This window comes from Salvelinus sp. IW2-2015, linkage group LG16, assembly GCF_002910315.2.
Source record: "Salvelinus sp. IW2-2015 linkage group LG16, ASM291031v2, whole genome shotgun sequence".
In the NCBI taxonomy this organism is placed as follows: Eukaryota; Metazoa; Chordata; class Actinopteri; order Salmoniformes; family Salmonidae; genus Salvelinus; species Salvelinus sp. IW2-2015.
In genome coordinates, this window is record NC_036856.1 from 12,706,391 (window position 1) to 12,723,438 (window position 17,048).

The 17,048-nt window shown below is 41.8% G+C and overlaps 1 protein-coding gene across 1 annotated transcript in view; it reads right to left on the reverse strand.

Moving 5' to 3' along the window:
- Positions 1-17,048, reverse strand: part of LOC111975930 (neurocan core protein-like) — a 223,365-nt gene that overhangs the window by 65,556 nt on the left and 140,761 nt on the right. The window contains exon 10 of the mRNA XM_070447717.1: positions 10,060-10,176. Coding sequence (XP_070303818.1) covers positions 10,060-10,176 — 117 coding nt within the window. The remainder of the gene's footprint in view (positions 1-10,059; positions 10,177-17,048) is intronic.

Below are 17,048 nucleotides of genomic sequence, written 5' to 3' on the forward strand. Positions count from 1 at the left end.
CTGTTTCCCATGCTTGTTCAATGAACCATAAACAATTAATGAACATGCACCTGTGGAACGGTCGTTAAGACACTAACAACATACAGACGGTAGGCAATTAAGGTCACAGTTATAAAAACTTAGGACACTAAAGAGGCCTTTCTACTGACTCTGAAAAACACCAAAAGAAAGATGCCCAGGGTCTCTGCTCATCTGCGTGAACGTGCCTTAGGCATGCTGCAAGGAGGCATGAGGACTGCAGATGTGGCCAGGGCAATAAATTGCAATGTCTGTACTGTGAGACTCCTAAGACAGCGCTACAGGGAGACAGTCCGGAGAGCTGATCGTCCTCGCAGTGGCAGACCCCGTGTAACAACACCTGCACAGGATCGGTACATCCGAACATCACACCTGCGGAACAGGTACAGGATGGCAACAACATCTGCCTGAGTTACACCAGGAACGCACAATCCCTCCATCAGTGCTCAGACTGTCCGCAATAGGCTGAGAGAGGCTGGACTGAGGGCTTGTAGGCCTGTTGTAATGCAGGTCCTCACCAGACATCACCGGCAACAACGTCGCCTATGGGCACATACCCACCGTCGCTGGAGCAGACAGGACTGGCAAAAAGTGCTCTTTACTGACGAGTCGCGGTTTTGTCTCACCAGGGGTGCTGGTCGGATTCGTGTTTATTGTCGAAGGAATGAGCATTACACCGAGGCCTGTACTCTGGAGCGGGATCGATTTTGAGGTGGGGGGTCCGTCATGGTCTGGGGCATTGTGTCACAGCATCATTGGACTGAGCTTGTTGTCATTTGCAGGCAATCTCAACGCTGTACGTTACAGGGAAGACATCCTCCCTCATGTGGTACCCTTCCTGCAGGCTCATCCTGACATGACCCCTCAGCATGACAATGCCACACGCCATACTGCTCGTTCTGTGCATGATTTCCTGCAAGACGGGAATGTCAGTGTCTGCCTTGGCCAGCGAAGAGCCCGGATCTCAATCCCATTGAGCACGTCTGGGACTGTTGGATCGGAGGGTGAGGGCTAGGGCCATTCCCCCAGAAATGTCCAGAAACTTGCAGGTGCCTTGGTGGAGAGTGGGATTAATTATCACAGCAAGAACTGGCAAATCTGGTGCAGTCCATGAGGAAGTGATGCACTGCAGTACTTATGCAGCTGGTGGCCACACCAGATACTGACTGTTACTTTTGATTTTGACCCCCCCTTTGTTCAGGGACACATTATTCCATTCCTGTTAGTCACATGTCTGTGGAACTTGTTCAGTTTATGTCTCAGTTGTTGAATCTTTTTATGTTCATAGAAATATTTACACATGTTAAGTTTGCTGAAAATAAAACAGTTGACAGTGAGAGGACGTTCCTTTTTTTGCTGAGTTTACATAGTCATACAGAGGCCCATTATCAGCAACCATCACTCTTGTGTTCCAATGGCATGTTGTGTTAGCTAATCCAAGTTTATCATTTTAAAAGGCGAATTGATTATTAGATAACCCTTTTGCAATTATATTAGAATAGCTGAAAACTGTTTTGCTGATTAATGAAGCGATAAAACTGGCCTTCTTTAGACTAGTTGAGTATCTGGAGCATCACATTTGAGGGTTAGATTACAGGCTCAAAATGGCAAGACACAAAGACCTTTCTTCTGAAACTCGTCAGTCTACTCTTGTTCTGAGAAATTAAGGCTATTCCATGCGAGAAATTGCAAAGAAACTACATTTTAAAAGCTCCAAATGAGTCCCTTTCGTTGCCAGAGACAATGAGAAATATTGGTTCTATATGATTGACATACACAAAATGGGATTCCCAACAGATTCTAAGCAATTCCAAACTAACATTACAATCATGTGTAATTCATCTGTTTAACATGCAATAATCAGGACTTATGATGTGGCTGTAATGTTGATTGATCACCGTAGCCGTAGCCACATAAATTTAGGATGATCCCAAATCGAAGGCTGCCGACCGACAGCCAATGTGTGTGTGTGTGTGTGTGTGTGTGTGTGTGTGTGTGTGTGTGTGTGTGTGTGTGTGTGTGTGTTGTGTGTGTGTGTGGTGTGTGTGTGTGGTGTGTGTGTGTGTGTGGGTGTGTGTTGTGGTCAGTAGATGGCTGATTGATTATCAACACCCTGACAATATCTCTCGCCTTAACCTCTGACCCTTGGCCTGCGACCCTTCTACATAAGTAGTGACCTGGAACAGCAACCTCTCCTCATTGACTTAGCATTAATGTATATGGTTCATAGGAGCAAGGGCGTACCTCATTGAAACCTGTGGTTTGAAATGAAGAGGGCAATCGACATGTGCAGACAAAGCATATCAAGAGATCTGTAAAGATTATGTATAGAGGAATGATCTAAGATCCTCCCAAAGTGTTCTTCAATCTCATGAAACATTTTTTTTAAGGCTCAGTGGTGTTATCCTCGCAAGGGGAGGGGGCTGGAGTAATGAAAACGGGATCCAATAATATTTACATTTTTTATTACATGTTAAAAAAATCAATTCCTGGTTGCTAACCCAGCATTTTTGGGTTGAGCAGAACACACAACACACACACACACACACCCACACACACACACACACACCACACACACACACACACACACACACACACACACACACACACACACACACACACACACACACACAACACACCAACACACACACCTCTTCCTTCTGCCCTGCGCAGGTAGTTAACCCACTGTTCCCCGGGCACCGAAGAGGTGGATGTTGATTAAGACGTGGATGTTGATTAAGGCAGCCCCTGCACCTCTTCTGATTTAGAGGGTTAAATGCGGAAGACACATTTCAGTTGAAGGAATTCAGTTGTACAACTGACTAGGTACCCCTTTTCCTTTCCTTTCAGTCAACTGTCTGTAAAGTCTCATTCCCGCTGTTTATCTAACTCATCCCTCATATGATCTGTCAATCACCACATCCTCATCAGCGACTCAACAGCCTCGGTTTCTCAAATGACTGCCTCGCCTGGTTCACAACTACTTTTCCGATAGAGTTCAGTGTGTCAAATCGGAGGGCCTGTTGTCCGGGCCTCTGGCAGTCTCTATGGGGGCCACAGGGTTCAATTATTGGGCCTCACTCTTTTCTCTGTATACATCAATGATGTCGTCTTGCTGCTGGTGAGTCTCTGATCCACCTCTACGCAGACGACACATTCGGTATACTTCTGGCCCATCTTTGGACACTGGTGTTAACTACCCTCCAGACGAGCTTCAATGCATAACATTCTCCTTCCGTAGCCTCCAACTGCTCTTAAATACAAGTAAAACTAAATGCATGCTCTTCAACCGATCGCTGCCTACACCTGCCCCGCCGCCCAGCATCACTACTCTGGACGGTTCTGACTTAGAATATGTGGACAACTACAAATACCTAGTGTCTGGTTAGACTGTAAACTCTCCTTCCAGACTCACACATAACATCTCCAATCCAAAGTTAAATCTAGAATTGGCTTCCTATTTCGCAACAAAGCATCTTCACTCATGCTGCCAAACATACCCTCGTAAAACTGACTATCCTACCGATCCTCGACTTCGGCGATGTCATTTACAAAATAGCCTCCAAACACCTATCAACAAATTGGATGCAGTCTATCACAGTGCCATCCGTTTTGTCACCAAAGCCCCATATACTACCACCACTGCGACCTGTATGCTCTCGTTGGCTGGCCCTCGCTTCATACGTCGCCAAACCACTGGCTCCAGGTCATCTACAAGACCATGCTAGGTAAGTCCCCCTTATCTCAGCTCGCTGGTCACCATAGCAGCACCCACCGTAGCACGCGCTCCAGCAGGTGTATTTCACTGGTCACCCCCAGGCCATTTCTCCTTTGGCCGCCTCTCCTTCCAGTTCTCTGCTGCCAATGACTGGAACGCACTACAAAAATCTCTGAAACTGGAAACACTTATCTCCCTCACCAGCTTTAAGCTGTCAGAGCAGCTCACAGATCACTGCACCTGTACATAGCCCATCTATAAATAGCTCAAACAATTACCTCATCCCCTACTGTATTTATTTATTTATTTTGCTCCCTTGCACCCCAGTATTTCTACTTTGCACATTCACCTACTGCAAATCTACAATTCCAGTGTTTTTAATTGCTATATTGTATTTACTTCGCCACCATGGCCTTTTTATTGCCTTTACCTCCCTTATCTCACCTCATTTGCTCACATTGTAAATAGACTTGTTTTTGTACTGTATTATTGACTGTATGTTTGTTTTTCTCCATGTGTAACTCTGTGTTGTTGTATGTGTCGAACTGCTTTGCTTTATCTTGGCCAGGTCGCAGTTGTAAATGAGAACATGTTCTCAACTTGCCTACCTGGTTAAACAAAGGTAAAATAAATAAATAAAAATATCTCTGTCTGTTCCTCTACTCTCTGTAGAGCAACATACGGGGAATGGCAACAGCAGCACCACCAACTTTTGTGGGMATCACCTCATCCTCTAGATGGAAGGCTACAACCACACCAGAACTACTGTTTTGGTAAGTACTTATCTCTACACATTAATACAAATGTATTATGCAATAAAATTATTCTAAAAGCTAACTCTTATACAAGATTTTTATACTCCAGTTTATTTTCACAAGAATGTTTTCTGAAAAAAACATTAGTTCAGATTAAATCATTTGGTGTGATGAACCAATAACAAAGGGAGAAATGCAGAGAAGCAATTTGACCATAAGTATTTAGATTGCATATTTATCCAATAGGTGTCTCCATAATGACAAACTCCTCTCTCGCTGCTGGAAAAAAATTGTGATTCGTTTTCAGGCATTGTGGGCGGGGGGAGGTCCAACAGAAAAATGTGGAAATGTGTCGCACTGAGTGGTGCAACTCATTTCCAGTAGCTGCCTGGCCACCCCCAGTCCCCCACAAGTTACTCCTTTGCAGAGGAGAGATGGACATCATTCTTCCATCTCTCAGTATGGACACACACTGCTGGTTACTGTATAGTTAGGAAAAAACATTCTGACATTACAGTGCATTAGGAAAGTATTCAGACCCCTTGACTTTTCCCACATTTTATTACGTTACAGCCTTATTCTAAAATTGATTAAATTGCTACTTTTCCTCATCAATCTACACACAATAACCCATAATGACAAAGCAAAAACATGTTTTTATACATTTTGCAAATGTATTAATCATAAAACACTGCAATTTCACATTTACATAAATATTCAGACCTTTTACTCAGTACTTTGTTGAAGCACCTTTGGCAGTGATTACAGCCTCGAGTCTTCTTGGGTATGACGCTACAAGCTTGGCACACCTGTATTTGGAGAGTTTCTCCCATTCTTATCTACATATCCTCTCAAGCTCTGTCAGGTTGGATGGGGAGCGTTGCTGCACAGCTATTTTCAGGTCTCTCCAGAGATGTTTGATTAGGTTCAAGTCCAGGCTCTGGCTGGGCCACTCAAAGACATTCAGAGACTTGTCACGAAGCCACTCCTGCGTTGTCATGGCTGTGTGGTTAGGGTCGTTGTCCTGTTGGAAGGTGAACCTTCGCCCCAGTGTGAGGTCTTGAGGGCTCTGGAGCAGGTTTTTATCAAGGATCTCTCTATACTTTGCGCCGTTCATATTTCCCTCGAATAGTCTCACAGTCCCTGCCGCTGAAAAACATCCCCACTACCCCATGATGCTGCCACCACCATACTTCACCATAGGGATGGTATTGGCCAGGTGATGAGTGGTGTGACGCTTGGCATTCTTGGTTTCATCAGACCACAGAATCTTGTTTCTCTTGATCTGAGTCCTTTAGGTGCCTTTTGGCAAACTCCAAGCGGGCTGTCATGTGCTTTTTACTGAGGAGTGGCTTCCGTCTGGCCACCATACCATAAAGGCCTGGAGTGCTGGTTGTCCTCAACAGAGGAACTCTGGAGCTCTGTCAGAGTGACCATCAGGTTCTTGGTCAACTCCCTGACCAAGGCCCTTCTCCCACTGATTGCTCAGTTTGGCCAGGTGGCCAGCTCTAGGAAGAGTCTTGATGGTTCCAAACTTCTTCCATTTAAGAATGATGGAGGCCACTGTGTTCTTGGTGACCTTCAATGCTGCCGAAATGTTGMGGTTCCCTTCCCCAGATCTGTGCCTCGACACAATCCTGTCTCGGAGCTCTACGGACAATTCCTTTGACCTCATTGCTTGGTTTTTGCTCTGACATGCACTGTCAACTTATATAGACGGGTGTGTGCCTTTCCCAAATCATGTCCAATCAATTGCATTTACCACAGATGGACTAATCAAGTTGTAGAAACAGCTCCAGGATGATCAATGGAAACAGGATGCACCTGAGCTCAATTTTGAGTCTAATAGCAAAGGGTCTGAATACTTATGTAAATAAGGTATTTCTGTTTTTTATTTATAACAAATAAGCAAAAAATTATAGAAACCTGTTTTCACTTTGTCGTTATGGCGTATTGTGTGTAGATTGATAAGGAATTTTTTGGGAAAAAGTGAAGGGGTTTGAATAATTTCAGAATGCACTCATTTAAGGGGTGCCTGGGGAGATGGACAGCCCCATAAGAAAGCAAGGCACCATCATAGGTGTTAAAATATTTATGGCCAGTGGACACCACCATAATATCAATGTTGGTCCAGTCCATTATTTTATTTTAGTCCATTATGTCATTTTTGAAGAACACCACTTATGTAACGGCGTTCCTCCTCCTCTTCATACGAAGAGGAGGAGCAGGGATCGAACCAAAATGCAGACTTGTGATTTGACATGATATTTATTAAAGTAAAGASGACAACACGAACTTCACTTAAAACTAAACAAAACAACAAACGGAGTAGACAAACCTGAACGTAAGGACTTACATGTAACGCAGAACGAACGAACAGGAAAATGACTACATAAAACGACGAACGAACGAAACAGTCCCGTATGGTGCAACATAGACACAGACACAGGAGACAACCACCCACAAACAAACACTGTGAAACTACCTACCTTAATATNGCAGACTTGTGATTTGACATGATATTTATTAAAGTAAAGASGACAACACGAACTTCACTTAAAACTAAACAAAACAACAAACGGAGTAGACAAACCTGAACGTAAGGACTTACATGTAACGCAGAACGAACGAACAGGAAAATGACTACATAAAACGACGAACGAACGAAACAGTCCCGTATGGTGCAACATAGACACAGACACAGGAGACAACCACCCARAAACAAACACTGTGAAACTACCTACCTTAATATGATTCTCAATCAGAGGAGATGAAAACCACCTGCCTCTAATTGAGAACCATATTAGGTACCCATTCACCAACATAGAAACAGAAAACATAGTCTGCCCACCCAAACTCACGTCCTGACCAACTAACACATACAAAACTAACAGAAAACAGGTCAGAAACGTGACAACTTAGAAACGACTAAAATGGGTTAGTACTGATTCTCACCTAATAATCACATTAATAATAATAATAATCACAATAATAATAATAATAATCACATTAATAATAATAATAATCACATTAATAATAATAATAATCACAATAATAATAATAATAAAAACATCTGCAAGAACAAGAGAATTGTTTTATTGCTATTATTTTCGCTACAGATGTAGGATCTTAATTTGAGCCAATTTGCTACAGCAGGAAATATATATTCTTGCAGCAACAGGAAATGTGGATTATAATTACTGGACATTTTTCAAAGGGGAAATTACAAACTTAAGAAGTCTTTGTAAACCTCAAATACATTACCATTTTAAAATGTCCATTGCAGGAAAATTCTCTTGCAACAGGGCGATCAAATTAAATATGTATATGTTGTCAACCTCGTAAACCAAGGGTAATACAGGAAGTTGTACACAAAAACCCTGGCCGCACCGACTATTCGTGGTAAAAAGCTCAATTGCATTGTCACCCCAAAAAAATCAGGATTTCTATTGCTTTGATACTATAATTAACATTTGGCACTGGTTGTAGGTAGAAATGTTACATGTATAACCTTTAAAGTCCAGATCAGTGAACACTCAATAGGACCGGGATCGTCACCTACTGTAGATTCAGCCACGGTTCAGTTTTTTTCTGGAGCGGATGGTAAGGGGCCAGAACATAATGAGAAATCATTTGTAGACTGCAAATTGACCGCAAGACACCCAAACAGATATAATATTTTACTAAAACATAATAATTTCAAACCTTGCTTACATTTGTATACGATCACATACAGTATATCTCTCGATTATGAGTGGGAATACTTCGGAACAGATTTCCAAATCACTTGGAGCTGATTTACTTGTGTTTTTATAGTCGATTATGCCCAACAATAAAAATGTATACAAACTATTTTTGCACAGAATTCTTGGGGGGCCAAATATAATCACCCTAATACACACACTGTTTCCGACCCTTATTACCCCTCCACCCCTGACTAAGCGTCAACATCACAGGGTTTGACTTCAGTATTCAACGTTTGTCCAGAGGGGATATAAATGTCAAATTCTGACGTTTAAATTCAGCGATTTATTCCGAATGGTTAAGGTAAGAGTTAAAGTTTGGGATAGGGTAAAAAATAAAATAGTGCCTAGCACTGGGATTTGAACACAGGACCCTCGGAGCTGGAACTTGCGGCTTACACCCATTGACCATCCACAACGCCCTAGCAAGCCGCAGGCCTACTTGATGTTAATAACACTCACCGTTGCCCCTAGTGCACAGTTTTGAAGGCATCTCCTGATGTCCTGGGGACCTGGATGAACGTTGAATGTCGCCTTGGATCTGGAGTGACCTGGCTTGACTTAGCCCATGTCCCCTTGACAGTCACACAACACACACACAACACACACACCACACACACACACACACACACACACACACACACACACACACACACACACACACACACACACACACACACACACACACACACACACACACACACACCACATCTACACACATCACACACGCAGTATCTTCTCAACCACACAACATCACAACCTTGTACCGTGGCATGTCACAGGTCACTCCAGTACAGCCCAGCTCTGACTGGCTCATTCTCCCATCACACAGCACAGAGGAGAGATGAGCTGCCTGCCTGCCAGTGAGAGTCACAAACACTCAGCATCTCCCTGTCACAGCATGCTTACTCATCCTCACCTTAAATGGCACACCCTCCTCATTCAAACACATTCACTGTTAGAGCCTCACCTCTGTGCACGGGAAACAGACACTTTGCATTCACACACCCACCTCTGAAAACAGCATACACCCTCCCCATTCACACACACTCTGTCACAGGCTGATCCACACCCTTACCTCACCTCTGCAGGCAGGCAGGGAACAGCAGCCTGGGCACAGCAGGACCATGCAGCTAAACTTCCTCATGCAAAAACTGACTGAGCCAGTGATAATGTCAAATACCATCAACGCAGGCATTGGAGCAAAATATTACACATTTACTGTATACAGATCATACACCTGCTCTTTCCATGACACAGACTGAACAGATGAATACAGGTGAAAGCTATGATCACTTATTGATGTCACATGTTAAATCCACTTCAATCAAATCAAATCAAATCAGTGTAGATGAAGGGGAGGAGACAAGTTAAAGAAGGATTTTATGTATGCCACTTAGAGGGTGAATGGGCAAGACAAAATATTTAAGTGACTTTGAACGGGGTATGGTAATAGGTGCCAGGCCCACCGGTTTGTGTCAAGAACTGCAACGCTGCAGGGTTTTTCAAGCTCAACACTTTCCCATGTGTATCAAGAAAGGTCCACCACCCAAAGGACATCTAGCCAACGTGACACAACTGTGGGAAGCATTGGAGTCAACATGGGCCAGCATCCCTGTGGAACACTTTGGATTTTCCTCGACGAATTGAGGCTCTTTTGGGGGTGGGGGGGGCTCAATATTATCAATAATGCTTTGTACACAGTGAAGTCTGGCTATGAGTCTGGCTATGAGTACAACACACAGGGATGGAAAGACGGTGACCTTCTGCAGCTCTTAACCTTTCCCCCTCTCCACAGTGACCTTTAACCCCTGACCCCACTCACCGATCTCACAGCTCTCTCCAGAGTAGCCCTGGGGGCAGTAGCAGCTGTAGCCGTCGCCCTCCGGCAGGCAGCTGCCTCCATGCAGACAGGGGTTGGTCTGGCAAGGGTTGTCCTCAGCTGCAGAATGGAGATAGAGCAGGGGGGTTAACCGAGGGAGATGTGTACACAGAGATGCAATACATTAACACACACATGCCAAACAGCTACCTGGACTATTTGAATTACCCTTTTTTGCACGAACGTTTTTGACTCATTACAAACGCTGCTGCTACTGTTAATTATCTGTTACTTTAGTCCTAGTTTATGTACATATGTACTTCAATTACCTCGTACACATCGTCTCGGTACTGGTAACCCATGGCCGTATATACCCCTTGACTTTTTCCAAATTTTGTTACATTACAGCCTTATTCAAAAAAGAAATGTCCCCTCATTTCCCCCCCTAATCAATCTACACACAATATCCCATAAGGACAAAGCAAAAACAGGTTTTTAGACATTTTTACGAATTAAAAAAACTTTAATAAACGGAAATATCACATTTTCATAAGTACTCAGGCCCTTTGCTCAGTACTTTGTTGAAGCTTCCCGAAGGCACTGTATAGCCAATTTATCATTACTCATTGTGTATTTATTACTGCTTTTATTACTTTTCTATTATTTCTCAATTTTCTTTCTCTCTGCTTTGTTGGGAAGGGCCCGTAAGTTCCAGTCCGCAAGGTGTATCTCTACAACATGAGCATGTCTCTGGGTGACGTGGACATCCCCATGCATGCACCTTATCAACATATAACTCATTCAATATTGCACCATCCCATTCTCTTGGCTCTTTCTGCAATCTTAACCAGTAGTATCTACAAAAAATAATGAATCATTACCAGTAGTATATACCAGCAATAATGAATCATAACCAGTAGTATATATCAGGAATAATGAATCATAACCAGTAGTATATACCAGGAATAATTAATCATAACCAGTAGTATATACCAGGAATAATGAATCATTACCAGTAGTATCTACAGGAATAATGAATCATAACCTGTAGTATATACCAGGAATAATGAATCATAACCAGTAGTATAATCCAGGAATATGATCATAACCTGACGTAGTATCCAGGAATAATGAATCAATAACCAGTAGTATACTACCAGGAATAAGAATCATAACCAGTCGGTTATTACACGGAATAATGAATCATAACCAGTAGATCTACCGGGAATAATGAATCATAACCAGTAGTATCTACCAGAGACTAATGAATCATAACCAGAGTATCTACGGAATAATGAATCATAACAGTAGTATTACAGTAATAACGATCATAACATAGAATCACCGGAATAATGAATCATAACAGTAGTATATACCGGAATAAGAATCATAACCAGTAGTATCTACCAGGATAATGAATCATAACCAGTAGTATCTACCGGATAATGAATCATAACCAGTAGTATCTACCGGAATAATGAATCATAACCAGTAGTATTAACCAGGAATAATGATCATAACCAGTAGTATCTACAGGATAATGATATAACCATAGTATCTACCGGATAATGAATCATACCAGTGTATATCAGAATAAAATCATAACCAGTAGTATATACCAGGAATAATGAAATCATTACAGTAGTATATCTACAGGAATAATGAATCATAACCAGTAGTATCCAGGAATAATGAATCATAAACAGTAGTATATACAGGAATAATGAATCATAACCAGTAGTATCTACCAGGAAATAATGAATCATAACCAGTAGTATATACCAGGAATAATGAATCATAACCAGTAGTATATACCAGGAATAATGAATCATAACCAGTAGTATCTACAGGAATAAGAATCATAACCAGTAGTAATACCAGGAATAATGAATCATACCAGTAGTATACCAGGAATAAGAATCATAACCAGTAGTATCTACCAGGAATAATGAATCATAACCAGTAGTATATAACCAGGAATAATGATCATAACCAGTACGTATATACCAGGAATAGAATCTAACCAGTAGTATCTACCGGAATAATGAATCAAATAACAGTAGTATATACCAGGAATAATGAATCATAACCAGTATACTACAGGATAATGACTACTTATACCAGGAATAATGAATCATACCAGTAGTATCTACAGGAATAATGAATCATAACCAGTAGTATCTACCAGGAATAATGAATCATAACAGTAGTATTACAGGATAATGAATCATAACAGTAGTATATACCAGGAATAATGAATCATAACCAGTAGTATCTACCGGAATAATGAATCATAACCAGTAGTACTAACCAGGAATAATGAATCATAACCAGTAGTATATACCAGGAATAATGAATCAATACCAGTAGTATATACAGAATAACATCATACAGAGTTCTACAGAATAATGATCATAACCAGTAGTATACTACAGGAATAATGAATCATAACCAGGTATACTACAGGAATAATGAATCATAACCAGTAGTATATACCAGGAATAATGAATCATAATAGTAGTTACCAGGAATAATGAATCTAACAGTAGTATTTACCAGAATAATGAATCATAACCAGTAGTATTACCAGGAATAAGATATACCAGTAGTATATACCGGAATACGAATCATAACCAGTAGTATCTACCAGGAATAATGAATCATAACCAGTAGTATATACCAGGAATAATGAATCATAACCAGTAGTATATACCAGGAATAATGAATCATAACCAGTAGTATCTACCAGAATAATGAATCATAACCAGTAGTATATACAGGAATAATTGAATCATAACCAGTAGTATCTACCAGGATAAGAATCATAACCTGTAGTATATACCAGAAACATAGAATAATACTAGATGTTTGGGTGAATCTATGAATTATGTATGACCACTGGAGTCTTTGCCACTCAAAATATTTTTTGGGGAGAATATTTTGATTTTATTTCAGCACTCAAAATCTTGACAAAGCTTATTCTGTAAGAGGGGTTAATATGAATTTAAAACCATTTGACATGATATATATTTTTTACATATTGGACTTTGAAATGAACAAACGTAGAATAAGTCTGGCATAAGCTTATTCCCACACTTTACAATAACTCTGTTTGCAATGGTCTTAGGTAGTCTCCGTACAGGCGATTCCCTCCATTGCAAACTGCTGCCCAGTTGAGAGCTTGTGATCTCCATGTAGCACCACAGCACCATGCGCCTTCGAAAAGCACCCCTCAGCGTCAGAGGCCTTCTGGAGGCATGCAGCCATATAGAGCCATGATACCTTAATGTAGGCCTATTTGCCTACTAGCCAAATAAAGTGAAGAGCATGCATGATGTGTGCAACTCGTCATTCCAACATATTTGAACATTTAATTCATCCTTCATTCATTCAGTATGTCATCCATTCAGTCATTTGTCTGAGTTGCAAAAATGACTAAATCAAACAAAATCAACTCAGACAAATGACTGAAAGAGAATAGACCAGTCTTATAATAATTTTTATTGAAATCCGTGTGTATTCAAAATGAATCTACATTTGCCAAAGTTCTTTAGCCTATCACTTTCATAATTCAATGTTTAATTTCTTTCTCTCTGCATTGTTGGAAGGGCCCATAAGTAAGCATTACACTGTTGGTTTACACCATGTGACAAATAAAATTGTATTTGACATGCACAAGTAAGTGAATGCGCAACACAAAAACGAGCGTGCGCGCACACACACACACACACACACACACACACACACACACACACACACACCACACACACACACACACACACACACACACACACACACACACACACACACACACACACACACACACACACACACACACACACACACACACTGCAGATCTCTCTCAAGCACACACACAGATAGATTTTACACATACTAGAATTCTCTCTCTCCGGGTCGGGTGAGCTGGTATCTTTCCCCTCATACATCATTAAGTAAGCCTGGGTATTATAAATGCTGGAAAAGAGATGTAGCACATCAGATTGTGTCTGGAAACTTATCTGGATTGGCTAATAAAACCATACTTAATGTAGCTATCTCTCCCCACAGCCACGAAACAAAGCCTAAAAACCTGGTGCTGTGCAACTTTCCTTGTCAAACACCAGCACCGTCCTAAAAGTAGAGCCTATAATTACGACTTAATCTACTCTATCTCACCATTTATCCCAAAATGTTTCCCTTGAAGAGCGGTGCTTGGAGTTATAGCCTGGCAAAATAAAACGCGTTGATTACCTCGCAACAACGTGGTCATATGGCATTAAAAGAGGTGGCTCCGAGGGTGCCTGACTGGGCGATGATCAGGTCATTTATGAGTACCCAGCTCATCAGAGTGACGCGGGTGGGTGGCACACATTGTACTCCCCCCCCACCGAGCATCCGTCCTGATAAAAGGGGGGGGGGGGACAGACAGAGCAGCTTGTGGAAAGGAAAGTCACAGTCACACGGCCAAGCGCCCCCCCCCCCCTCTGCCTTTGGTCTCTCTCTCTCTCTCACTCTCTCAAACAGAGTGTGTCGCTGAGAGGGTGAAGTGCAGTATGAAGGACCTGTCAGATTGTCTATCTTCTGTATTATTTCTCAATCTAAAGCTCTTCAATGTGAAGACTGGGGCTCTATCTGAGAGTCACTGGCACGTCATGGTTCTCTGTTAGTTGGTTGTCTGTGGTAGCTCATCCATCACTAATATATTCATTAGCATCACATATCTGACAGTGGCCTGTTTAGCCCTGCGTGACAGTGTGTTGGGAAAGAATCCACACCTGCTCCATGTTTTTATGTGATGGTTAACATGGCTGTGTGGGTCTGACTACACAGCTCTAGTCAGCAGGGTCCACAGCAGATGGAACTGTTTGCTCTGATAAATATCACAAACCCCCAAAATGCTCTACCTCTCTGTTATTGCTAATGGTGAGAGCTTAGCATGTTAATAATTCCTTCATGATTATCTGAAATCATGGAAGCATCCACACAAATGTAGAAGTTTCAGAAAAATATTTTATTCTTATTTACAATGAAAGGGACTCCAAAATGACACAATGCATTACTGACCATTCATTGCTGTTGGGCACAAAAAAACATAAAACACAAAACAAAATAACAATTTTGTAGAGTCACAAGCTTGATTTCAGGGCTGGTGTTATGGGCGCGCCTTAGGGGGCCTGGTACGCCCTACCATACCTCCTTGCCCGTCCAAATAAAATATTGAAATATTGATTATTTATTTGCCCGAGACGTGTGCCGACAGAACGACGCAGCTAACCACACCGCTGGCGTTATGTGTGCGAGCGTTGCAAAATAAATTGATACATACAGTGCATTCGGAAAGTATTCAGACCCCTTGACCTTTTCGCTCCAGTCTGAGGTCCTGAGCACTCTGGAGCAGGTTTTCATCAAGGATCTAACTGTACTTTGCTCCGTTCATCTTTCCCTCAATCTTGACTAGTCTCTCAGTCACTGAAAAACATCCCCACAGCATGATGCTGCCACCACCGTGCTTCACCGTAGGGATGGTGCCAGGTTTCCTCCAGCCATGACACTTGGAATTCAGGCCTAAGAATTTAATCTTGGTTTCATCAGACTAGAGACTGTTGTTTCTCATGGTCTGAGTCCTTTAGGTGCCTTTTGGCAAACTCCAAGGGGGCTGTCATGTGATTGAAAGATGAACTGAGGTCCACACTCCAGTCCAGTTGGTGGTGGTAATGCACCTTATAGTTGATTGCCAACCGCTATATAAAGTCCACAGAAGAAGAAGAGGATGACTGAAGGATTAGCGATTACTAGAAAATAACTAGGTTTCCCCTTTTATCTGTGGCTTAATTGTCGGAGTATAGAAACACACAATTTTGTGTGACTCAAAATGGCCAAAAATTCTATAAAGATCCCGAAAAAAAAGGAACTTGTGCATTTAAGGTAAAATAACAACCCAATATTTATATCCCAGGACAAATTAGCTAGCAACCGCAAGCTATCTAAATGGTCATGAATGTTCCATGTGTTTCGACCTTTTCCCAAAAATAGTTGGTTCAGAGTTCGTTTTGATATTTCAACCTGCGTGCCCTGATCACATCTGGTGTGGATGGACAAAATCACTATGCGCGTGCCCAGTCTAGTCAGCATGTGTCACAGTTAAAGCATCGAAGTGATAGTGTGGCAAGTCATAATATTTCTGTCCAGACAGCATCAGATACATGGACTACATATAGAGAGGCGCTGTTTCGCTTGTTCGGATGCTTTCTCCTGTAATATAGTATGGAGCAAGATACTTGCCAAAAGGTTGAATATATGTATCGTTAGAATCGTAAGAAAATCCATACGTAAATTGTTAGGATCGCAAGAAAAGCCATACGTGAAATATCCCGTGAAATTTWATCTGGGAACATGCAAACACCATGTTATGACTACGGACTAACCTTTTAGGCTTGAACAAATGTTGTGTTGCAATTCTGAAGTACAATAATACCTTTCAGAGTTTTGGCAGTTTCGTCTCACTCCAAAAAATAAACGCACACCAAACGGCCTGTGAGGAGCACTAGGCGAACAATTATAACACAGAAGAACGTAAGTCAAGGAACCTGGAAAGAGGTATTCTGCACGTTTTCAAGTTAAAAGTCTCCAATTCTTTATTACTCCTCAGTTGAGTTTACTTCACATTTAGGTAGCTAATGTCTTGGATTTGTTTGCCAGRGCAAGTCTAGATACCACTAGCTGTATTATGCCTACAACAGTAAAGTTTCAGTCCACTAGGTGTATCTCTACAACATGGGCATGTCTCTGGGTGACGTGGACATCTCCATGCATGCACCGAATCAAAATTTGACTCATTCGTTTCATGAACATATGGACTTTTGAACAAGGAATGGTCTTAGGTAGTCTCCGTGCAGGCGATTCCTCCATCGCGACACTGCTGCCAGTTGAAGAGCTTGTGATCTCCATGTAGCACCACAGCACCATGCGCCTCGGAAAAGCACCCCTCAGCC